At 47.8% G+C, this 24,481-nt stretch overlaps 8 protein-coding genes across 8 annotated transcripts; 4 read left to right on the forward strand and 4 right to left on the reverse strand.

Moving 5' to 3' along the window:
* Window positions 1-549: 549 nt before the first annotated feature.
* On the forward strand, window positions 550-3,144 carry TGAM01_v208996 (glucan endo-1,3-beta-glucosidase; the record flags this gene model as incomplete). Its single annotated transcript, XM_018807401.2, has 6 exons — window positions 550-880; window positions 941-1,129; window positions 1,200-1,288; window positions 1,348-1,387; window positions 1,448-1,528; window positions 1,586-3,144. The coding sequence occupies 6 exons, from the start codon at window positions 550-552 to the stop codon at window positions 3,142-3,144; spliced, it is 2,289 nt and encodes a 762-aa protein (XP_018659388.2).
* A 289-nt stretch (window positions 3,145-3,433) lies between these two features.
* Window positions 3,434-4,419, reverse strand: TGAM01_v208997 (glycoside hydrolase family 16; the record flags this gene model as incomplete). Its single annotated transcript, XM_018807400.1, has 2 exons — window positions 3,434-4,085; window positions 4,157-4,419. 2 exons carry the CDS (start codon window positions 4,417-4,419, stop codon window positions 3,434-3,436), a joined length of 915 nt encoding a protein of 304 aa, XP_018659387.1.
* A 1,359-nt stretch (window positions 4,420-5,778) lies between these two features.
* TGAM01_v208998 (GTP cyclohydrolase-1) lies at window positions 5,779-6,741 on the forward strand (the record flags this gene model as incomplete). The annotated part of the gene is made up of 1 exon (XM_018807399.1): window positions 5,779-6,741. The coding sequence occupies one exon, from the start codon at window positions 5,779-5,781 to the stop codon at window positions 6,739-6,741; it is 963 nt and encodes a 320-aa protein (XP_018659386.1).
* A 572-nt stretch (window positions 6,742-7,313) lies between these two features.
* TGAM01_v208999 (hypothetical protein) lies at window positions 7,314-9,830 on the reverse strand (the record flags this gene model as incomplete). The annotated part of the gene is made up of 5 exons (XM_018807398.1): window positions 7,314-7,515; window positions 7,569-8,949; window positions 9,004-9,330; window positions 9,418-9,474; window positions 9,584-9,830. The coding sequence occupies 5 exons, from the start codon at window positions 9,828-9,830 to the stop codon at window positions 7,314-7,316; spliced, it is 2,214 nt and encodes a 737-aa protein (XP_018659385.1).
* A 4,738-nt stretch (window positions 9,831-14,568) lies between these two features.
* Window positions 14,569-15,332, forward strand: TGAM01_v209000 (hypothetical protein; the record flags this gene model as incomplete). The annotated part of the gene is made up of 5 exons (XM_018807397.1): window positions 14,569-14,641; window positions 14,694-14,824; window positions 14,880-14,979; window positions 15,057-15,205; window positions 15,255-15,332. The coding sequence occupies 5 exons, from the start codon at window positions 14,569-14,571 to the stop codon at window positions 15,330-15,332; spliced, it is 531 nt and encodes a 176-aa protein (XP_018659384.1).
* Window positions 15,333-15,615: 283 nt separating this feature from the next.
* TGAM01_v209001 (hypothetical protein) lies at window positions 15,616-19,029 on the reverse strand (the record flags this gene model as incomplete). The annotated part of the gene is made up of 3 exons (XM_018807396.1): window positions 15,616-16,266; window positions 16,336-17,480; window positions 17,553-19,029. 3 exons carry the CDS (start codon window positions 19,027-19,029, stop codon window positions 15,616-15,618), a joined length of 3,273 nt encoding a protein of 1,090 aa, XP_018659383.1.
* A 2,323-nt stretch (window positions 19,030-21,352) lies between these two features.
* TGAM01_v209002 (hypothetical protein) lies at window positions 21,353-21,832 on the forward strand (the record flags this gene model as incomplete). The annotated part of the gene is made up of 1 exon (XM_018807395.1): window positions 21,353-21,832. One exon carries the CDS (start codon window positions 21,353-21,355, stop codon window positions 21,830-21,832), a length of 480 nt encoding a protein of 159 aa, XP_018659382.1.
* A 798-nt stretch (window positions 21,833-22,630) lies between these two features.
* TGAM01_v209003 (hypothetical protein) lies at window positions 22,631-24,432 on the reverse strand (the record flags this gene model as incomplete). The annotated part of the gene is made up of 3 exons (XM_018807394.1): window positions 22,631-23,825; window positions 23,900-24,182; window positions 24,246-24,432. 3 exons carry the CDS (start codon window positions 24,430-24,432, stop codon window positions 22,631-22,633), a joined length of 1,665 nt encoding a protein of 554 aa, XP_018659381.1.
* Window positions 24,433-24,481: the final 49 nt, after the last annotated feature.

Consider the following 24,481-nt stretch of genomic DNA (forward strand, 5'->3'; position numbering starts at 1 on the left):
TCTTACTGCAACAGCTTGCCGGATACCCGAATTGTGGTGCTGATTTTCTCACGTCCGTATTACTGATTGCGCTCCATATGTTTCGAAGTTTCATTCCCACCACTTGATTGTTTTCCGGATCCAGATGGCGGCCAGTCTGTTTTCCTCTTGTCCCTAGCTGAAATTGGAAGGCGGATGGCTTTCTCGGCCCGATGCTACTCTCTGATTGACTTTCTTAGGCATCTGCCAATGGCTCGTGGAGTGTCAGCAGGCCCTGGGCGGGCAAGCCGTTGCCGATAGCGTGGGCGTGGATCTGTAGGGTTCCTCGGTCTGCATAACCTAGAGAGCTTACCACAATGGGTAGGAGAAGTAGGTAGTATTGCTCAGCGTTCAGCGGTGTCCGACTAAGACCATAAGCGGCTTTGTCACTGTCCTGCAATTTAACCTGTTGTGATGTCTGGAGTAGAGAGTATATATAGGACGATCTGTGCCTAGAATGAACAGAGCATCGTCCAGACTTGGCGCTCGGGTCAATCTAAACGTTTAGAAGGGCGCTGATCAATCTCGAAAATGAAGGCCTTTTCCTTTTTGGGCGCTTTGGCAGCCCTGCCCTCCCTCTCATGGGCTCTGCCAACTGAGGGTGCCTCCAGCAAGCTTGAGAGCAGGGCCTCGTCGTGGTTTTTGCCCAACATTGACCACACGACGGGAGCTGTCAGAGGTTATGCTCCTGACCTGTTTAGCAGTGATGGGTCGCAGAACTTCAACTACCCTGTTTATAAGACAGTAGCATCTGGAGACTCGGCAGGTTTTGTGGCTGCGTTGACCTCTGATGGCCCCAGCGGCGGCGCGAGAGACGAATGCTTCCTGGCTGCAGAGCCGCGTGTTATCTATCTGCCTCCAGGTTAGTCTGAAAGTGGCCTCCATTTGTTGAATGATACGTATCCTAAACTCTTTGCCATAGGAACCTATACGCTGTCGAGCACTGCGTTCTTTTACACAGACACAGTCATCATCGGTGATGCCGCCAACCCTCCGACCATTAAGGCGGCTGCTGGTTTCAACGGCGACTATCTTATTGTTGCCGGCCAAGCTGATGGCAGTGCCCGTCCTTGCGGCGGCTTCTTTGGCGAAACCCACTTCTCCATCATGAGTAAGTCTAAGCTGCAGGCCTATGGCGAAATGATAGCCGTGTATATGCGGTGCTAACAAGCTTCTTTCAGTCAAGAACGTCATCTTGGATACCACAGCTAACTCGGGCAACTCTGGGTTTACTGCCATGAGTTGGGCTCTTGCCCAGAACTGTGCTCTGGTATGTCAGCCCGCTATGCTTGCTTTAGTGAGAATTGATCTTCTAACACACATTAATAGGTCAACGTCAAGATCAACATGCCCTCAGGGGTTCATACTGGTACGCACACGCTCTGATGAACATACCTAAAGTTCTGGCTAACAAAAATTCTGTTTGAAGGTCTCTCTGTCGGATCTGGATCCACCATCTCCGTCTCGGATGTTTCATTCAGCTTTGGTAACATTGGATTGCACTGGGCTGGTTAGTATTCTGCACCCGACAGTTGGGCGAAACTCTGTGCTAACTCGGTTCTTCTAGGCTCTCAGCAGGGTCAGATCAAGGGCATGACATTCACCGATTGCACCAACGGTATCGTCATCGATGGTGGTAACACCATCACTATCTTTGCCCCAACTTGTAACACTGTTGGCCGTTGTATCACTTACAACTCCGGAGAGCCCTGGGTCGCTGTCATTGACGGCACCAGCATCAACTCTGGTGACTTCTTCACCAGCGCCGTTGGTTTCCCCAACTTTATGCTCGAAAACATCTCCAAGGACACGACCAACTCCAACATGGTTACCGTCAACGGCGCAGTCAAGGTTGGCGGCTCTACCAGCCTTGGAACCTATGTCTACGGAAACACCTACGGCGCAAACCCGACTTATCAGACCAACCCAACTTCACAGGCAGTGAACAGGCCTGCAGCGCTTGCTCCTGGCGGCAAATTCCCTGTCGTCAATGCCCCGCAATACGCCACCTCAACCATTAACGATGTTATCAACCTGAAGGATTCCACCCAAAACGGTGGACACACTCTCCAGGGAGATGGATTTACTGACGACACTGCTGCTCTCCAGGGTGCCATCAACACCGCAGCCAACGCCGGCAAAATCGCTTACCTGCCATTCGGTATCTACATTGTGACCTCAACCATCACTCTGCCCCCCGGAACTGAGTTGTACGGTGAGGGTTGGTCCACCATCTCCGGATCTGGCAGCGCTTTCTCCAACGAGCAAAACCCAACTCCTGTTGTCCAGATTGGAAGCACCCCTGGCCAGAAGGGTGTCGCCCACGTCCAGGATATCCGTTTCACTGTCAACCAGGCTCTGCCCGGCGCGATTCTTCTCCGCGTCAACATGGCCGGTAACAACCCTGGTGATGTCGGTGTCTTCAACTGTCTCAACACCATTGGTGGCACTCGTGATACTTCTCTCAGCTGCAGCAGTGAAGCTAACTGCCGTGCCGCTTACCTTGGTGTTCACTTGGCTGCTGGATCCTCGGCTTACATTGACAACTTCTGGTCTTGGGTTGCTGACCACGCCACTGATGGAAGCAACAAGGGCACTCGAACTGCCGTCAAGGGTGGCGTCCTCGTTGAGGCTACGGCCGGTACCTGGCTGACGGGTCTTGGATCTGAGCACAACTGGCTCTTCCAGCTTGGTTTCCACAACGCCGCCAATGTTCTCATCACCCTCTTCCAGAGTGAGACCAACTACAACCAGGGTAACAACGCCGTTGTTCTCCCTGGACAGCCCTTCACTGCTACTGCCTCTGATCCCAACTTCTCTTGGTGCGGTGGTAGCGACTCCACTTGCCGCATGGGTCTTGCCCAGTGGTACACTGGCAGCAACAGCAACATCTTCCACTACGGAGCTGGTAGCTGGAACTTCCAAAGCTTGACAGGAGTTTACCAGGGGCTTATGAACTACATTCAAACCACCATCTCCGGTGCCCACCTCTATGGTTTCACCAGTGGACCTCAGACTGGAGAGACAATGAGACTGCCTGACGGCAAAGAATTTGGCGATGGCTCCACTGACGGTTTCGGTGGATCTTGGCTGACTTTGATTGCTGGTATTAACAGCCAATCGTAAATAGTTCTCAGCATAGCCGGTAGCAATTGTATATAACGCTACCTACATGACGTATTTAGAGAAAATTGAAAGCTAATTCAAACCAAGACGAGCAACCGATGTATCTGTTCATGCAGTAGAGACGCTAGTAGTTGTCAGATCGTCTGAAGAATATTGAAGCCATACATGTATATCCTTTATTAGACTAGAGTCATGGTTTATCATAGTGAGGCAAATGTTCCGTTATCTGCAATCTGAACTCGCTTAATGTTGGTATGAGGGGCAATCAAACAGTATGACTGCCAGCGATCTAGTAAGTGTTTCCCGCAGGTACTGAAGGATGATGCCAATCTTGCTCAAACCGGCCCCAACCTCCATATTCCAGCTCACTGGTAATAGAGAGGTTGTAAATGACCATGTCATAGTACCCATCTCGAGGCACTTTACCACCGCAGACGTTCCCGCCTACTGCCACGTTTAATAGTATGTTCATATCTCGAAGTGGTCGAGTCCCGCTTGGAACCTCGCACTTCATTACAGGCCTTCCATCAATGTACCAGATCATCCTTCCCTGGCCAGGCACGCCGTTGGGCTGTTCCCAAGCAAAGTCATAGCGCACAGGACGAGAGTGCATGTCGGGAATACGAGTGCCTAAGACACGGTGCTTCTGTGGTTCGTGATGATGTCCCCAGTGAAGACAAGAGCGATTTTCGTGGTCTCCGTTCCACGTTTCCGCAATGTCAATCTCGCCATCAGTAGGCCAAGAGAAAGGTTCTCGAGGCAGAAGCCAGAATGCGGGCCAGATACCCTCAGCGCAAGGAGATAGGATCGTGGCGGTTAAGACACCTTTGTCGCGAGCTAGAGTCTGTCTGCTGACTAGGCGAGCTGAGGTATATCGCTGCTCTGGTGAAGGGGCAGAATTGTTTGCAAGAGCTCGGACAACAAGCAAGCCTTCAGGCGTGCTGCACAATACACAGTTAGACAGCTTTTGCTACGCATGTCACATAACAATTGCCTTTTGGCCCCAACCTACTGAAATGCATTTTGAGGTTCCGCAGTATAATGTTGCAGCTCCTGATTCCCCCACCCATCTGGTCCATTGCCTAGCTTCGCGTCCCACTCAAGATTGATCGGAACATTGGGATAGAATTGAGGCTTCCAATGCACAGCTGGAGGACGGGGTGGTATAGCTGGCGGGTGAGGCGGCACAGGCGGTGGCTGGGACGCAGCTCCAGGTTCAGCGACTCGATGGTTCAGCTCTTGTTTGAAACGATTGAGATGATCTTTCCACGGCATATTGACTTATTTGTGCGAGTACGAAATGGTTGGTACTAGATCGATTGAGCCCGTTCTGCGAGCTTTAAGCGTGAAGGGATTATCCGGGTAGCTAAAGCTGTAGCTCACCCAGTGACGTATGGCAAAAGCTGGTCTCGTATAACAACTCGCTGTGAGCATTTGAGCTTGGCATAACGTCACCTGACCGCAGGCCGCATCTTACGGGAGACATTTGTAAATGAACGCCACAGCTGGCTTGTTTTGCGGCGTAATAATTCATTGAGCAGGTCAGCAGAATTCGGTAGCGTGGCTTGGACAGAAGATGCATTAGTGAGCTACCAGGTTCAACGGGAGAAAAGAAGCGATGTATTTAGTGAGAAAGGCCAGGTAAGAATAATGGTTGAAGAGATGGAAGTGCTAAGATGGCTAGAATCTAAGAGATTACGGTGAAACGCGAGCAAATATATTAGTCAGTCGTTTTACACTTCATCGAGAACAATGCGAGTTAATTGTTGCATTAGGCGTTGGAGCGGCGAGCGTTGTACCACAATCATAACTACTAGGTTCTAGAATAATATATATGTACCAAAATTCATGCTTCTACCTACACCTCAGGCACACAAACGATCACACCTCAAATGTCAACAGCTATAGTGGGGACTTTAGACACCTGCCGGCAAACACTTTAAGGCGCATGTGCCAGGCAAAATCCGGAGCGCTGCGGACGCTACGGAGTTGGAGGGTTGCATGCATGTGTTCAGTCTGGAACAGGAATTGTCGAGGCGAGTGGCATAGAGTAAAACATATGAAACGAGGATTGAATATGCTGAATGTATTTGGATGGGGAAAGCCGTCTTATTTTACTATAAACAAGTTTGAGAGAGCGACTGTTGCTTTGCCCATGGCCAGCGGGTAGTACAGTGTCAATGGATGGAACCCGATACGTATCACAAAGAGGAGCCTCGGCGAATGCCTGTTGCAACAGGCATTCGAGTTGATCATTTGGTATCTCATGCTCTGTCATAAATCTGTTGAAGGAGAAACGAGGGAAGGAGAGAGAAGAGGAGAAGAGCAAACAGAGAGGCAATGGCAGGAAGTTGGCGATGAAGAGAGCAGCGGAAAGTATTAATGGAAAAAGATGCCCTTGTACCTACTCTTTTCTAGAAGCAAAGTTTGACACTAGGCTAATTGATGGGCCAGGCAAGCGGGTATTGCGCACATGGATTAGTCTGACGCATCAAATCCTTCCACCAACTTTTTCGGCTCGATTCGTTTGCGCCATCAACACCACTCGCCGAGTTGTTTGTCGCCGGAAGGCCTGGAAACGTCGCTACAGCAATCACAAGACATTGGAGCTGCGAAGCCCATCAGCTTGGCCCAATGGCCCCTCAGTCTGCGACCGACGCCCGAGAATCGCCCGCCTCGTCCGCGAGCGGCGAGAAGAAGCGCAAAGTCGCCGATGCTACCAGCAAGAAACGCGGGCACAGCGAAAGCGCCGGGCTCGCCAATGGATCAAGCAGCCACGTCGTGCGGCGATCAAGTATAAGCAAGCCTGGACGTGACCAGCGCGACGAGCCCATACTCAAGCACCACAAGAAGCGGAAGCGCCGCCAGGCTGCCGACGACCGACCAAGAGACAATGGCGACCAGGTCCAAGCCTCCTCCGAAGCAACATCCTTATCGCGACAAGAGAGCCCTGTCGTCGACTTTGATGGCCTCAGCCGACCGAGCATAGGTACACGCCAGCGATTGGAAGAAAGCGAGGAAGAGAAAGCCGCTCGACTTGACCGCATGAAAGGCGCCGTCAAAACGCTGCTTGAGTGTGTCGGAGAGGATCCGAACCGAGAGGGCCTCTTGGCCACTCCAGAACGATATGCCAAAGCCATGCTGTTCTTCACTCAGGGCTATGAACAAAACGTATTCGATATCGTCAATGGCGCAGTCTTCCAAGAGGGACACAACGAGATGGTTATAGTAAAAAACATCGAGGCCTTTTCCCTCTGTGAGCACCACCTAGTACCTTTTACAGGCAAGATACACATTGGGTATATTCCGAACAATGCCGTTATCGGTATTTCCAAGCTTCCACGAATCGCCGACATGTTCTCTCGCCGGCTGCAGATCCAGGAGCGTCTCACTAAAGAAATAGCCAACGCTATTTTCGACATTTTGCAGCCTCAAGGAGTAGCTGTAGTCATGGAGTCTAGCCACCTATGCATGGTTATGCGCGGGGTGCAGAAGACGAGCAGCACCACCATCACAAGCTGTATGCTGGGTTGCTTTGAACGCAGAGAAAAGACTCGAAACGAGTTTCTCAGCTTGATTAATGTTAACCGCCTTTGAGGCGAAGCGCCTATGAGGCGTAGTTCTTTTCGCTTCCAGTCCTATATTCAACATTCTGCCACTGGCTTATACGGTGAGCTTCCCCCCTCACTCGTCTTTAAGGGCAAATGATATTCTTGCATCAGCCTCTTTGCAGTCATATTCTGCATTCTACCATTTCTATTTACTAGCAAATTATTTGATCTGGCTGAAAAGCATGGCATTGTTAATATATGCCGAATTGAAATCGCTTTAGTAGCATACAGATAAACACTGAGTTCACTTTTGCCATCTTCTGTATTATCAATAAAGATATATTTCATACTGCTACACCGAATCATGCGCCTCATTTTCTTGACGTGCTTGGATTTGGACCATGACTTTGCATTCATGTGGCCTACTCGCTTGAACCATCTTCGATAGCCTTTTCTTCTTGCTCCGATAAAGGTTACAAATGGTCACAGAACGTGTACACTCGGCGGGGCATCAAGAAATGTCATAGATAGCATTAGTATTAGAAGTCTTTGGTCGACGACTTCGTTTTAGCTCAACTACATGCAGCAATATACATATCAACGCCAGAGCCGAGTTGGTTACCAGTCCTCTCCAGGTAGCGCAATCATGCTGCCCTTCTTCGTACCATCGACTCCTCCCAGCGTCAAAGCAGCATTAACAACGCCTCCCAAGCCCTCTCCTGCAACAAGACCGGCAGCAACGGAGAATGCATAAGTCTCGAAGCCTTTGGGGAAATATTTCCGCCACCACCACGAGGTGATACTGCCAAACAAGATGGCACTGAGAATAAGTTAGCACGGCGTTTCAAGTGTGATTATCGGGTCAATACGAACTTGGCATATCCACTGTCAATTCCCAAAACCCACGCGACGCCGATTGACATCCAGTTCGGTAAGTAGCTGCGATACTTCTCCCTGGGACCGACCAGGTAGAAGTTCTTGACCAGCGCCTGGATGGCACAGACGACACCACAAACGATGGCAAAGATTCCTGAAGACAATGGAATTGGAAGCTTTGGAAGAGTCACAGCCTCGGCGACTGCCTGCCAGGCAACAACCGATGGGGCTGAAAAGGGACAGTGCTCAATTGTTTGGTCGCGGATGCAGGGATACGCGGACATGAACAGGACAAAGATACCAGGGGCCAAAAAGATGGAAACCAAGGCTCCAGCAGCTTGAGCGTAAAACTGAAGCTTAGGAGGAGTTCGGAGAAGAAATCCAACTCGAAAGTCGCTTACCAAGTTGGTGGCAACATCGGCAGTGCCCGAAGCAATGTTGCCTGCAATAAGATTGATTCGCTGAGCGTCCTGAACTGCGTAATGGCCCTTTGTAATGCCGCCAAAAACAAGCTGCGAGGCCTTGGAAGAGGCAGTAAGCGGTGCGGTATCAGTAACGGCGCCTCCATAGATACTGAGAAATGCGAATACAAGACCCAGAATACAGGCCAGGATAGCCAAGCCTGCATTCATGTGAAATTGCAGTTCGCAGACAATGCATGCAACAACCACAAAAGTGATGGAGCCGGTCAGCCAGACCCAGATGGGCACTTGGTCCTCTGGAGGCGCAAAATCTTCCAAAAGGGTCGATTCTTCATTTGCCTTTGCTGCCTGCTTCTGCAGAAAAGTGTTGTTCTTGCCTCGAGATTGCAATGCGTCGTTGATTGAACCAGCAAAGGTGCGGAGAGCATACTTGACGCCGTCATAGATAACACGAATATGGATGAGGAACTCAACCAAGCTGTACACAATTAGTACCATGACGCCGGGCCATAACATCCAGTATCGAGGCGAAGGAATCCATCCGGGAGTACCGATTCCGCTCATGCTGTTGAAGTTTACCAGGCCTTCCCACTTTCCTTCTCCGATGGGCTTGCCCACGCATACACCGTAATGAACGAGCAGAGGTCCAATCAGACCCCAGGCGACAACGGTGCCTAGCCACCAAGAGACGGCAGCATTGAGGCCAACGAGGATACCGGAGCCAAAGAAAGCGGGCGTCAGCTGAATGTACCAGCCCCAGTTCTCGATGTTGAGTGCTCCGTTCTTGTATCCGCTCCAGATGTAAAACCAAGTGAATATATGCCAATTGTGCAATATGCCGTCAGCATATTGGGATACCACAATATGAGTAAAGGCACCCAGGAAGGTGAATCCCAGTGCCTTGACTTTGCGTACAGCATCGGCGGCGCCACCGCTAACGGCATGCATAGATCGAACTATTGAAGAGTTAATGCTGTTTCCATGGGACTCGCTCTAAAGCAGGAACTTACTGCAAATGGCAGTCGCCGTAGGTGTAGGGAATATCAAGTTCAATTCTCTCGCAACGTTTATAATGAAGAACTTTCGAAGCGGTACGGCGGCGAAGAGGCCGAAGAACGCGCACACAAGGGTGATGGTGAGGATGCGGCCGAAATCGTCTTTGGGGTTCTCGGACAACAGGCTAAGGCGGTACATTGCAGGTAAGCCAGCAACGAAAAGGCCAGCCATGCCTCCGGCGCCTGTTGCAGAGGCTTGTATAATCGAGTTCTCTTGAGGGCCGAAGCGAGTTCCGATACCAGGAACGCCAGGAAGAACTTTGGTTAAGAGAATGATGAAGCCTGGAATGGACTAATTAGCTCGACACATATCGGAGGTGCTGTGCTCATCATTATAGAGCACAGAGCGCACAGGTTGTTCTGACTTACCATAGCCAAAAATGGCACCAAACATGGTGGCAGGAAATGTGAATCCCGTCTTGAGGCCTATTGGGATTGATGGTCAGGCATAGTGTCTTGTTATTTTGCTGATGCATTCACGCTCCAATTGAAACGAGGAAGATAATGGATTGCCAGAACTGATTTGCTCACTTACCCAAATATACATTGGAAGCATTGACGAGAGAGCCCAGAACGATTCCGGTGAGGACCGCTCGAACAGTCAATGGGTTAGGCTCAGGCTCGACTCCTTTTGGAATAGGAAAGCTTGTAAACAGATCTGTGATAGCCTCATCTTCCGAGTCTTCTTCCTCAGGCTTGAGGACGACCTCCACAGACACTCGCTTCTCCTGGACGCCCCCTTCGTCTCCCACATATTCGGACTTCTCAACAGGCGCACCCATATTGACGGGCTTTTCTCGCTCCTATTGGTACCGTTTTGTTATACAGAGCTGAGCCAAGAGCCAGATCTATCGGTGTCAAGGAGACAATCTCGGGATATCGTTCAAAGCATTCTACAAAGATGTGATTCGGGGCCTCGCCACAGTATTTAATGTGGCAGATGCAAGGCTATAGGAAGGTCACATTTCAGACTAACGCATGCCAAGGCCATATAAACACCGTCCCAGGGCCATCTACGAGCGCTGGTAGGTTGAAAGTCTGCGGTGGCCGAACATAAGCCAACTATCTTCCTTCAGGAAGGCACTTTTGCTTTGGTAAAACTGTTTAGTCTGGCACATAGGAACTTTTTTGGGCGTTGGTTGGTGGAATGACAGATAAGTGCGGGCAAACCACCATCAAAAGCAACACGCCTAACCAGAAAGCGATATCTCCGTATACCTTGATGGATGGACCAACCGATTATGACTGTTGATAATAAGGGAAAGAATATAATTCATTCCGCGGTATAGTTAGAGTCATTCGGGGTGCGAGCTAAAGACGCCGTCTACCTTCACATGGCCTACCAAGAACATAAGTTCCTTTGAGGAACAGCACCAGTCTCTGTATCATGAAATCCAAGGTGGAGCCTGTGCACCTCCGCGATATTGCTTGAGGCGGCGGCAAAATAAGTCGCCTCCGTAACTGTCCCTCATCCGGTAAGTTGCCAGATTAGGTTTTAGGCAGGTAGTGTGCATAGGAAATTAAAACACTGTGGGTTGAACCAGCCCGCTCCGAAGCATGGGGCGGTAGATCATGCTGTGATTAGGACCTTTGGCTCTGTTGCTTGTTTTCTTTCCTTTTCTTCAGTGCTGAATTGGCGAATCTTATGATGCAAGGAGCTGCTGCTGGACACATCTGCTCTATGTCTTCAAAGTCTTGGGCTGTGGAACTTGAAGAGGATTCTGCCTCTATTTGTTATCAAGAGATTAGTAAGGATAGATATTGGCACTCGTCGTGTTACAATAGTGCGTGATCTTTCTCTCCACCACCTAGGCTGAGACAAGTGATCGCATCGCATACGGTATGGCCGCCCCAAACATGAAATGTATTGCAATGACTAAGAATATGAGTGGCAAACCTACATTTTGATGGGCCCGCATGCTATCCATTTTGCTTTTCTCGACACGGGCTCTTTGATAATGGTCTATTAGCAGGGAGTGTTCTTTTGTAGCTACGGCAGCACAAGCTATTAATGGTGTAAGTGGATCTCGAGACAAACAATTTCTTGCAAACGCGCTCATTCGCAATATCTTACGTACAGCTAATCCACGCCGTTTAAATGAATGATTCTCCCCGGTAGGTCCAGAGATGGCCACGAGACAACAATTATACAGTATCAAAAACAAGGTCCCGTTTTAACTCTGCTCTGGTAAGTTTCTTAAAGCAAATAAAGATAGATAGGCTAGCCCCAAGCGAGAAAAGCGGCCGGCCCGTTTGCCCCTGCCCTTAGCCGACGCCACACCAACGAGGAACCTTTGGATCTCTTGGCTCGCTATTTACAGGGACAGGGCGCATGAAATTGGAACCTTTGTAAATGCAAGACGACAAAGGCAAGCCACAAGCATCCCCCAGATAGAGAGCAGAAGCGACAAAGCACCCTACGTTGCAAATACTAAATAATGATGTCTTCTTTAAGGCTGGATTATAGAGTATGTCTTATTCAGAGACGTTAAAGCATTGGTACCCTGGATACCGTTGTAGAGGCAGAATGCAGCGCAGTACGAGCTTCGGATATGATATTCCTGATTACTATTCCTGGTCCAGAAATGGAGAAGTAGCCCATATCGTAGAGGAGCAAAGCAATGACGGTGGAGAGCTGCGATGCCCGGGAGAACTAACAGCGTGAGCTGGTCTTGGCTGCAGCGCCAAGGTGTGCCATGCTTAGCCAAGCTTAGCTTCCAAATAACCTGAGCGGAGGCTCTTGGCACGTTTTCGTGGTCAACTGCTGAGATGGCTGGTGATATCGCGTTCTGCGTACATATCCTGGACGTTTCGAGCGATAGCCGCCATCCGCCTACAACCTTGCATATCAATCCTACGAGGGGGGCGCTGGAGATGGATGGCCAGGGTAAGCTGCGTGACAGTGCATCATGCGTCTACAAGTAGCTACTACTATAGTAATAGTATTGACCTGCTAGAAACACGCGAACGAAGCGGCCATACAGAGGCATGCCCAGTGCACCTCCATACAGACACCTGAGGTAGAAGAAGATCATGTTAGCTTCTAATCCTTTTCTCAGATTACATGCTCAGTCGCCCATCCTGCTATTCTTTATGTCCTTGTTTGCTTAACAAGTCAGACCGAGTAAACATGTGACTTCTTGGTTGTTATTTCGTGGTGTAGGGTGGGATCCACGTGGCATCCTCTGATGATCGTGTCTGTGCCTAAACGTTTATAAATGATACATGGCCTATCATATGTACGCGCGTGTCGCAGTCGTCAACGTCGCCGTTTTAGCGATATTTGGCAAAGGGTCTAGTAGGAGAATCTATAGAGCTCTTTGGTATCATCAAGTGCCCAGCAGTATGCGTGAAAATACTCTACATTCTGGATATGATGAAAGAGCAAGAGGGAAGAGCGCTGTAGATACAGGATGGATAAGTATGCTTTATAAAGGTATGAGTGCTGTAGCTAAGCAAGCGCTAGTGTCACGATCCGTTGTGCTGTTAGGTCAAACAGGGCAAGGAATAAGACCGTTGGGCCAGTGATCACTACTATAGAAATTACTGTGACAGAACCGACTGCTTATACGCGACTCGACCTGTCACAACGGACCAGCTTGTAACAAGTAGAGGGCTTTGGAAAAGGTGCACAGTCAGCAAAGGACACATTTCAAGTTTTTCTTAATAGTCTACGTTTATAGAACTGAGGTATGCATCATGGCATACAGATGGTTACGCCGATGTCTTGTGTATCTTATTCGGTGGACTACTAGTAGCTAAGCTTGGAGAGTTTAGGTGAGTTTAATGGAGTTATCTCGGACTTGTTGTGGGCACACAAGTATTACATTCTACTAGGTTAGATTTGGATCGAAGCATCATCACAATGTAATTATAAGCTCCAGATTAGTGTAAGCTATCCATTTTAATTCAGTTTAAACAACTTGTCAGCGTAGACAAAGACCTAGAGAAGCCATTATTCATGAATCGAGCTATTTCTTATAGCTTATCATGATCACACCACTCTTTTATGGATATTTCCCATAACTTCCATATCCCCCCTTTGGTGCCGGGTAGGTTTTGTAGTCTCCATATCCTCCCTTTGGCGGCGGATAGTTACCGTAGCCACCATAATTGCCATATCCCGGATCAGCTTCTGGTGCAGGGTCGTGAGCCGCTTCGGCGATGGGGCTAGCCAGAGTCGAGGAGACTGTGGCAAGTAGGGTGACCCAAAGCAATTTCATGTTGAAGTTCTCGGTAACTTGTTATGTGGATAGGGCTTTGACGCTGAGTAGATGCGGCTGAATGTGCATGTGCTTTTTATTACCGATCTTAAGAGACCCTTTCATTTTTTAGAGCGGAAACGGCTCACTTTTAAACATGAAATAAGCGGCGTTAATAATCGTGTAGTTGGATCATATTTTGTCGCAAGATGTTAGCTGAATGACCTCTTGGTCCTTATTTAAAACTTTAATCGAGACTATTCATATATGACGCCCTGTCAATACGTCTTAGAAGGCAAGTCAAAACTTTACTCAAGTAAGTCATGAATTTGAGATAGTAATTAAGCTATTGAAACAACGCCACAGCTGCGAAGTGTCTGTTATTCGAGGAAAACCAGTATACGAATGGGCTGGCTCAATGTAATTGCTTCATATTGCAGCGCAAGCGTGAAGACAATTACCGAGTCGTGCAGCATGAATAGCAGCGTCAGTCTAGAAATGTTGAAACACAATATAACCTTATGACTATTTATGTCGTCATAGAATTTTACTATCGTAGGCAGTCTATGTCTGGAATGTGGATTGGCTAGATGCTTATTAGAAGGGGATCCTCCGCATACGAGACGCCTCAAAAGTCGGCGGAAGAACCGGTATTATAACTATCGTCGCTTTTTGCTTGTGGAAATCATTAGCTTGCTCGGATTTAGACTAATGAAACAGGGATCTGCTTTTAAAATAGCCTTATAACAGGATTTTATTGGTCTTGATAATGAAAAGCTAAAGTTTCGAGAAGAAGAGCTGAAAAATAGAGTTTAGATTTGAGTACGTGATCTTATCATTTAGTGGCGTATGGTGCCAATTGCTTATTCCGTTTTGACAACCCAACTTTACAATTACTTTCAAACTTCAACTCCTCTTTGTATGTCTGAATCTGATAGTCCCGCCAAATGATGGACAAGAGACAACATCTACGTCGGCTGCTTTCCAGCATCTCGGATGAGTCTGACGAGGAGGACAGCTTGCCTCAACATTCGACCAACCGGGAGCGATATAAGAAATCCGATTTTTGCAAGCTTTTTAAAAAATCTGTTTGCCTGTTTTTTGTATTGGCAGTGGCCTGTGGGATCTCTTTTTGGGCTGGGACATGTGTGCCTACGCGACAACCGACTTTTGATGCTGTATGCGCAACGCATACAAACCAATGGTGTAAGACTTTCAGAAGCACAAGTTGACGAGATTCTAACGGCAAGAAATTCTAGCACCTCTAGTTCGTGATGTAGCGATTCGATACGAAGCCAAAGAGTTCAATGGATCGTTCATGCATGAGAATATATATCGACAGGTGGGATCGCCAGAAGTCGACAAAGCATGGGAAGATCTCGGTGTTAATTGTGAGTATCCAGATATTATTGAAGCTCAAATGTTATACTTAACGATCAATAGATCGAGCTGGTGTTATCTCATACGAGGATGGCTTAGCTAGCGGGCTGGGAGCATCCTTTGTCCAGCGTGCGAAAAAGCATGGTGGAGGTTTTCTGGTCAACGTCGAGGGGATGCATCACTTGCACTGCTTGGTAATGATTATTGCTTGGACCATTCAATTGAAGCGTATTGCTGACCGTATATCAGAATCTAGTTCGCAAAGCGCTCTATTTCAACTACGATCGATATAAAAAGTTGGGAGAGCATGCATTTCTAAATGAAGAAGATATCCTGCGTCGGCATATTAGTAAGTTAATTAGCGAAGTATATACTATATCCATGATACTGGCTCTAATTAATGCGAAGCACACTGCCTTGACACAGTTCGCCAAGTCTTGATGTGTAATGTAGATACGGGCGTTCTGGGTCAGGTGTGGATCAACCCGGAGGAGCCAACGGCATTTCCAGACTTCCGCACAAAACATACATGCAAGAACTATGAAGATATACGTGAATGGGCAGAGCGTCTTCAAGTAAGAATAAATCATGAGAGTAGATGTGTGTTCACTGACTTTCTTTTAGGCGCCACCTCTTGATCACATACCCAAAGATTATCTGGCCCCGCCAAAGCCTGACGATGTAATAGTTTCTACACCATAACCTGGCAGATCACGATGAAAACTTGACTATGTTTTATGGATTAGAATATTATTTATTATCACTACTCTCTAATAAGAAACCAACTACTGAGGCCAACCAAAGTCAAAATTGACGGATCTTGCCTTCAATACGGCGAGCAGGAATAGTAATTAGACTATTGAAACTCAAATAACAAGATATACCATTCCCAGGAGCGGATGTCAAAAGATATCTTGGGCTCCTAAATAAACTAGGCACCTAGCGTGAGCGAAATTTCAGCAATGGAGTCAATAGAGCCCATTTGTTAAATGTCGGGGATCAGCATATCCACGCCATTCATGAATTCGGTGGCCCCATTGTCCAGGTGAACATCTGGTGGCAAATAATTACTTTCGCCGTTCGTCTGCTTGCGCCACAGCGTATGCATTGACTTGAAGGTCTGAAGCAACTTGGGATCGTCGGCTGCGGTGCGATCTACGCCAAGGATTTCGCGTGCCTTGGCACGTAAATCATCATCGGTGGGGATGCTTAGACCCATAATGCACTCTTCGATATAGGCGTTCAACCCATCTTCAAGCTCGCGCGAGCAGAACACTGAGGCAGGGAATCGGAATTCTCCTTCGAAGAGAGCATCCATATAGCGCCCCGCAGTATCTTTGCTAACGGCGTAGGGTTGATTGTCAACGTAAACGAATGTGTCTTCGGTGAATTCTATGTGTTTGCCTGCTTTTGGCTTCACAAAAGGTGGATGGAACCCTGTTCCGCCATCTTGCACCGTCCATGGCCGAGGAGGAGCAACTGGCGATAGTCCAAACTCTCCAGAGGGGGTAAGGCCAGCATCGTGTTTGAAGCGAGCAAGCCACTCGACATTATCAGCGGCGGTCTGGTTCCACGGATCGTCATCGTCATATATAATCCAGCGGGCTTGGTGTTGAATCTCTTCATCGGAGGGGATCTAAGTAGAATTAGTACAAACTTCAATCTCTAGCACTATAAGGCTCCTAGCAGTGGGATGGAAACACACGTGTTGTAGTGGGTTGTTCGGGCTTAGGCAGCTCGCTACGAATCGAGTGAGCTCTCTTTCCAGCCTCCCATAACAGTTGACATCGCTTAGAAAGTATCGCGGTGGCTGATTTGGAGAACTGTTATGTTGGGGCATTTGTACGGTAGCAGGCGAAATCTCGTCGTTTGTATTTATCGGTAAAGTGCCGTCAATGGCTTCGTCCGAGTAGCCCCAGTGTAATGCCTGGGGGGAAATGGTTGCATTAGTTCCCGAATCGCTACTTTGATGTGCAAATGCTTGTTCTATGGCTTCTTGTGTCGGTAGTAGAGCATCTGTTTCCAAGTTATTGCGGCCCTTGTAGGCTTTCAAATAATCCAACCCATTTGATACGATAAGCGGATCGCGTTGCATATCCTGGTCGAGCATCTCTTCGGCGGACTGTTGCAGTAAAATGTCATGAACTGAAGTCTCCTGTATCTCGATTGGATCGTATGTTATGATGCCACCATTAGCCAATAGTTCCTTTTCACTGAGCTGTCCTCGGACGAGAGGTAGGGATAAGCCTGCTCGACGCTTAAACTCTGATAGCCAGTTTGTCGAGCAGTTAATCAAAAATTCGAACCACTGAACAGCCTCTCGACTCTTAAAATTCGACTTGGGCTCAACGTCCTCTATAGCCTTGCATGCCTGAACCTGGAGTTCGGAATCGGTGGGAATCTGGCCCAATGCCTGCTTGCTTTTCACGTAATTCATCAATAACCTTTCCTTTTCGCATCCGATAATGCTCAGGCCGGAGCTAACAGATTTGGAAGCTTTTATCTTTTCGATTTGCGTTATCCACGAAAGGTTATTAGCCATGTTTCGGCTCCCCTGGTTGACTAAGCTTTGAGCAATGGGGTACGACGGCTCGCAAAGCATGATCAGATCGCGGAACCACGAGACATCAGGCCCAGTAAGTGATGTGTCTTCTGTGTCGGTTTTCCGTACAATCCTCTGTGCCTCAATAAGTAGTTGATTGTCGGTAGGCGATATCCCGGCTGAGGCTAGATCCCTGATGTACTCGACGAGCCATAACTTGACATAATCTTCAAGCGTCTTGGTGGTACCAATTTCGTCTTTGGAGGCTTCAAACGGGTTAGGAGTATTCCGTTCGTGGTGAATAAGGTCTAACATATGCGTTAGCAAGGAAGTGATTGAAAATTATTTAGAAGGCTAATAAGAAAAGAGAAAAAACTCACATGGGGGCATTCCATTTTCAACAACTGGGAGTACGTCTTCCCCAAAACCCCAATCTCCTTTCCAGTGTGCCATTGATTTGCCATTTTTGAAATGCTGCGCTAGATGTTGCACGCGCGAATCCCAAGAGTCCATCAAAATACCGCAGAAGCCGCATCTGGACCGGATTTTTGGCGTGGATACTTTCCAGCCATTCATGGGCCATTTCTGGAACTTGGCACCATGGACAATGTTCAAATGCTGGCGCAGATGATCTTTCCTATAGAAAGTCTTTCCTTCTAATGACTTTTCAGTACAGACAAAATCGTTGTGTTGCTCGGTATGATCTAGCGATGGATTCTTAGCTCCGCAGTACACGCATGCCAAACAATTCCTCTCGGCGCAAAATTGTATTGGCCCATCTGGCGTACAGATCCATCGTTCGAGAGACAGATGTAGCGACTTTTCATGTCTTTGCCAGTCATGCTTCGTCTTAAACGTCTCGGTACAAAAAGTGCACTGGTACATGTGAATAGGCGCTATGACTGTCGAAACGTCAACGGCTTTGGGGATTTGGCGGCGTCGACGACGCCTTCCCCGACTTTTCAACGATGTTAGAGATTCTATAGATCCACGAGACACGTGGGAATAAGCTGAAGCAAAAGAACCCCTACTAGAATTTGAGGTTTTCGAACTGCTGGCAGATGAGAGCTGATCGGCAGAGCCCGCTAATTGGTCATCGAAATCGTTGTTACTGTTTGGCGAGGGGCCGAGGCCGCCCATGAACTCTGAGGACAGGGCTGCGGTAGCAATGTCCGTTATGGAAGCAGGTTCTTGGTCAGGCGGAGAATGCTGCCATCGTTCCATAGGGCCCATCTCTCTCAGAGCGGGAGTCACGCTTCGGGGGATGTTAATGCCATTGGGATGTCGATATGGGCTTGTGGAGCCAGAGCTCGGAGTTCGAACTTTGCCTCTTCGTCGGGCGTTTGCAACCCAGTTGCTGATTTGCGTTTTGCTCAACCCTGTTTGACATGCCAGATTGTCCTTGTCTTCGTTACTTAGGTAGGGGTGGCGATGGTTGGAGAGCAGCCAGTTCCTGAGAATGCGAAGTGCCTCTCGCGAGAATCTCGCGCCGGCCTTGGAATTGTTTCCGGCATGTTTAGCTAAATGCTCCTCCAGTGAGTCGTGAATATTGGCGCCGGATTCTGAGCCATTGTGAGAATTAGATCTCGGCTGCTTCGATGTATTCGTGTGGTCGTCAGCCGAGAGTTGAGATGCAACGGACGGTTCTCGCTGAGCCTCAGGCACACTGGTGTCGGTCATAAAATCGCAGTCTCTTCCCTCGGCTATGCATGATGTACAGGCGCCAAGAAATGCGGCCTCTTGAGCCACTTCACAGTGAAGGTGATGCTGAGCGCAGTATCCACATGGAAACAGTACGCTGGTGTTATCGATGTTGGAGGAGAAATTTATGAGATCGTCATAGCCCATGATACCCATCTTTAGGACAATGGATGGTAAGGTATAACAAGCGAAGTACTGGGCTACGTGAAATAGTAGCCCGGGATATCTACCTTAGGGCGTGGTGATTCTATGATGCAGACGGCTCGTTGGAGTATGAATGCGCATTCCTGACCTGAGAAGAGTGACTAATTGACGCCGTTAGTCATTCGTAAGGCGTGGTATGGCTGTCGCTGATTGGAGGCAATGACACATGGCTTGCCGCTAAATGGGACCGGTTTGGCCTCATCTTAATAACCAAAAATCAGGTCGGGAGAAATGAAGGTGGGGTTGCGGGGTAATATCCAGTCAGCAGCAGAAAGCCATCAAGCCCGTCAGCCTTCGTGCTCTTTGAAGAGAATGTTAGCTGGTTAGGTTGGAGGGATGATTGTCAATATATGTACCTCAATAGTCTTCTGAGGGTTATCCCCTTTTGCCTACTAATAATGCTTACATGTATCAGTTTTGCTTAGATATACTAGATATCATTTGCGAACAATACTATGATGCATCTTTTGGCGGACAAGCTGCTTGCATGCGGTTAGCTGGCTGGCTGCTTTCACGAGACCAACCTGTTATCTCGCCCATCTCTTCACCTCTTCGCCTCTTTTGCAAATAACAAGCAGCGGTTGCAAATGAAGAGGAAATTGGCGATGCTAAAATTCGTATACCATATTACCGTAATGGACGAAATCTCGAATACAGGCTAGCGCCTACAGTAAGCTTGGCTGGTCTCTGTGTTGACCATGCGTCGCCACTTCGCTAGCTCCTTTGCAGATGTTTGGTCGTCACCCCTAGCTATAGTAATGTATTCCAGAAAACTAAGATCGATTCCTGTCTTTCTCTTTGCCACATGAAAACAAAAACAAAAAATCTATACTTCGTTATACCTACTCATGCATAGGAGATCTTCCATTCTGTCAAGCACCTGAATCGCAGTCAGTAGCTTGGACTAGCTAGCTCTGCTCCGATATGCTTCTCTCAAAGTATCGGGTAGTAATTGTTGTAGTTATTGGTTTTATTATAGCTATATAAAGCGCTATAAACGATGCTTAGCACCACCAGCACAGCATCTCCATAAAGTACCACAGCTGTAAGTGTGGGTGGGTCCTAAAGGACTGACGGTAATAAGTAATAGTCGGCGGTAGTATTCTTGCTAGCCTAACAGCACTATCTACCCGACTTTCTCAACACCCTTTCTCCGTCTGTAGGTAGAATCGTACTATCAATACTAGCTTCCTTATAACATCGACAAACGTTTCCGCTACCTCATTGCGTTAGCCTTGCTATGAGCAGCGCATACGTATTCTAGTTTATATGCTCAAACGTGAAATTAACCAAGGTCCTTAAGGGCGATGTGTCATCAGTTTCAAGAGCTACGGTATTAGCTCGAATAAAGCTAAAGGGGCTAGGTTCATTGTCATATCGTCTTTTGGGGCTTTTAAAGCTGATATTTTACCCCGACCCGAGGCTAGTTCTCTTGCTATAGACGCAGGCTAGAGACTAAGGCTCATTATAGAGGGAGAAACTTTCCGAGAGCGGCAGAAGCATCATACCGGAGGACCATCGCTGTCATCTTGACTTCAAAAGCTTGACAGTTCAAATAATTTCGGGACATAAGCGATTGTCTTAGTCAACCGATCTAGTCTTTTAGTTTTGCCTTAGGTTGCGAACTCCGAGACTGTTCTCAGGTTGTTTTTATTAAAGACTGCTTAAGATAGACCGAGTGGATGCTTTTGAACCTTTTTTACTGCAATAGCCTCGTGAGAAGAGCTTCTCAAATTTTGTAGAGCTGACGACCTTTTGTGTTTGAACAGGCTATAATGATTGAGACGTCAGCTTCAAAGGCATAAACGTAGTCAAAACGTGCACCTGGCCTGGATCATAGTTTATATAGGCATGGTGACTTTATCATCCACCATAACCGGCCAGCTTCATGCTTTACGTGTTGCTTTCTATCAATGTCTATGATGAAGTCCAGTGAGCCTTGTACTTTGCTGTAGTACAACGTTGAGGAACTCTGAATTCTTAAGTCCGCCTTAAGTCCTTCTCCAAGCGGCAATACTGTTAAGCCCATCTGGGTGCCCCACAAGCTGCGCGGTATGCATCTCATCGATCCTTGATCCAAGCTTACAATGCCTAGGCAAGGAACACCTTGGGATGTAGAGATTTATAAGCCGAGAATAGATACTAAATAAAAGGGTCTTGCCTTCGCTGATACAGCGGGAAAAGAAATAACCAACAAAGAACTATACCAGTAGCACACTCACTTGCGCTTTTTTGACTCTTCTTTTGCTAAAGTCGAAACTAAATACACCAAGAAATGTCTCAGAAGCATTTACCAGCCGGCTCGGCCGTATTCGCAAGCTTAGAAGAAGAAGGAGCCGCTCGTATGGCTATTCTCGCACTCGTCTACCGATATGCAGCTTTAGCCCATGAAAACGTTCCGCCTTTAGAGCTTGCTGCGTTGTTTGAACCCGGAGCGAAGATAAAATTCTCGGACGGCTCAGAGAGACCTCCGAGTGAAATCAGAGAGGTCATCAGGCACATGCCAGAGCAGCTGACGCATCACGTTACGACAGTCGACATTCAGTTTGTCGCACCAAATGAGGCTCGTTGTCAAGCCCACGTACTTGCTAGTACTAACGTCAAATCGCCTGATCACTGGGGGAGATGGGACAGCTACGTGAAAAGACAGGAAGATGGGAAATGGTTGTTTAGCATAAAGGTTATCACAATGGAGGGAATGGCACCGGGTGGCTGGGTATCCGGGATCTGGGAAAGCTTGCAATCTACAAAGTGATTGGCCACAAATTGGGGATAAAGAAGGCAAGCCTAAGGACTAACTGCAGCTTGCAGAGAACTTCTTGAATGCGCTGAGTCTGGATATACCACTTATTATTTGACATGATCTATGTTATATAAGGTGTTCTTGATGATAGTATTCCACGTTTCAAAATATTCCGCCAAATTACAGTAAATGATGGTGTTGTACTATTATAGTAGACTATGAAAGGTATTGAACCAATATTAAGGCCTATTTACACATTTGAGCGGTGTTCTACTAAAAAGAGGAAAGCCTAGAAAAGACAATCCGGACATCAACATCGGCAGCCCTCAAGTCTCAGACCTGAATGATGGCATCAACTCCTCGGGACAGGGCGGTGTGCAGAACATCGAAGCCATCACTTCCGTCTTAAAAAAGCATGTGCTGTACCAAGCTAGTGTTGGACATTGAGGGCGCGGCAGGGTGTCGCGACTGGATGTTACTTCAAACTAGAAAAAACCGCAGCTCTCGAAAATTGGAAAAAAGGGCAAAGGGTAGCAGCGAATCTCGACGTCATGGAGCTAATTCCGCAGGCCGAAATGACTACCAAGGCCTTAGAAGTAAGAATCATGTAATTAAAGCTTCCGACATTCAACCTGTGTATATAAAAGTTAGACTGATATACTTTATGGTGAATATTAAACTTATTCCATAAGTGACAAAATGAAATTTAATTAGCCCTTTTAAATTATGTAATTATATTGCAATTTATGGTCCAATGAAGCCCAAACATCTATTCCATTCCTACCTACCGAGGTACAGCACTCTTTTAATCTAACCCGCTGAAACCTTTAACTGCAATTTCTCGAACCTCATAAATACAGCACTAACTAAAGTCAAAGCTGCAGCTGCAATAACAAGGCCATAGAGCGAACTAATTGTTCGGACGAGTGCTTTAATAGCAAGCTCTTTTATCAATGGATTGCTGTGTGAAAAAACAGCAGATTTGACACCAGCAAGCGCAGATTGAAGATCTGCCTGACTGTAGTTATAGTCTTGTAAAGCATCCTGGAGAAGCTTCAGTCCAAGGTTTTGATAGATAGAGCCCGAAATTGCTAACGCAATGGAAATTGAGCCTAACTGGGCCACATTAATGAATCCAATAGCTGCAGAAACCTCATGTGCCTTCACCTTGGCAGGTGCAATTGCATAGGCAAGCTGCGATGAAAGACCAGCACCAACGGCTATGAGAATCTCAAATCCATATATTGCGCCAACGCTTGTGCTGGGAGTTACCGTATACATGAGCGCGCCGCCAATCAGCATAAGGCCCCCTGATGGTATATACCATGGCATGTAATAGCCGAAGACCGGCAGTAAAATGCCTGAGACCATGGTGAAAGTAACATTGAGAGTTATAAAAGGCAGTAGGCGTACAGCAGCCTTAATTGCAGAGTCGTCTTTAGTGAATTGGAAGAACAGAGGCACGTAGTAAACCGCCACAAAGAGACTCGTAGAGGCGCTTGCAGTCGTAAAATAGAGGAGAAGCATTGTGCGTCGTTTAAGAAACTGGACGGGGAACAGTCGGTTCTTCTCAGAGGTGAAGATGCAAAACGTCTGCTGAACTGCGTAGCTGACGAGAGAAACACCAAACGCAACCCACAGGCCAATTGAACCACCAGAACTCCATTTCCAGGTGGTACCGGCATACGCCAAAACAACCATAAAGAGTGTAAAAGTGGACGCATTTAACGCGGCCCCAACCCAGTCAACAGCCGCGAGCTTCGACTTTGCGGAAATCGTAGGTTGAGGATTGTGCCGAGGGAACCAGAGCACGTAGATTGGTGCGGTAACAGCGGCCAGGACTAGGTTGATATAGAACGACCATCTCCAAGTGGCGGCGCTGCTGGCGAATGCTCCGCCAACAACAGGGCCAAGAATGCAGCCAGCGCCCCAGCATAGCCCAACGAGTCCGTTGTACAGGCCACGCTGCTCAAGGCTGGTGAAAACGGCTATGTAATGGAGGCAGCTAGATATTGTTGGTCAGTACGAAACACTTTTGATTCTGTAGACTATGTGTTAAATGCTGGGGTCTCGTCTCACCCAAGATACATTCCGGCTCCTCCAACTCCTGCCACAACTCTGCCAATAATCATGGCGTTCATCGAAGGTGCAGCTCCGCACACAGCGCTTCCGACTTCAAACAGAATTATGCTCGCGAGATAGAGCCATTTGATATCGAAAGCACCATACAGGGAGCCGAGCAAAAGAATGGTGGCAACGGAGCCCATAGGGAAGCCGATGCCCACCCATGACAGCTTCTCGATCTCTCCTAGAGTCTCCAAGATGGGCCCTTGGACATCTGCTGCTATAGAGGTATCTAAGCCTGTAAAAATTTGTTAGCTCGCTGAGATTCTGGCAGTCTCATTTGTCTGCGTCATCGCCATACCATATAGCAGAGCGGTAAGATACAGCCCAACGCAAATGGAGTACCATTTCCAGGGCGTGATGGATTGCTGCAAAGATGGCGTCGAATCGTCGAGACTTTTCTCATTTCCAGATGTCTTTTGATTTTCCGTGTCGTCAGATGAGTTGCCATCTGGAATGACCGAGGTGGCTTCGTTGGGAGGACTCATTGGCTTCACTTGTCTTCAGCGATGTGCAAAAGGCAATTTTTTTTTGTCG

The sequence above is a fragment of the Trichoderma gamsii genome (assembly GCF_001481775.2).
Source record: "Trichoderma gamsii strain T6085 chromosome Unknown Scaffold_41.2, whole genome shotgun sequence".
Taxonomy (NCBI): Eukaryota; Fungi; Ascomycota; class Sordariomycetes; order Hypocreales; family Hypocreaceae; genus Trichoderma; species Trichoderma gamsii.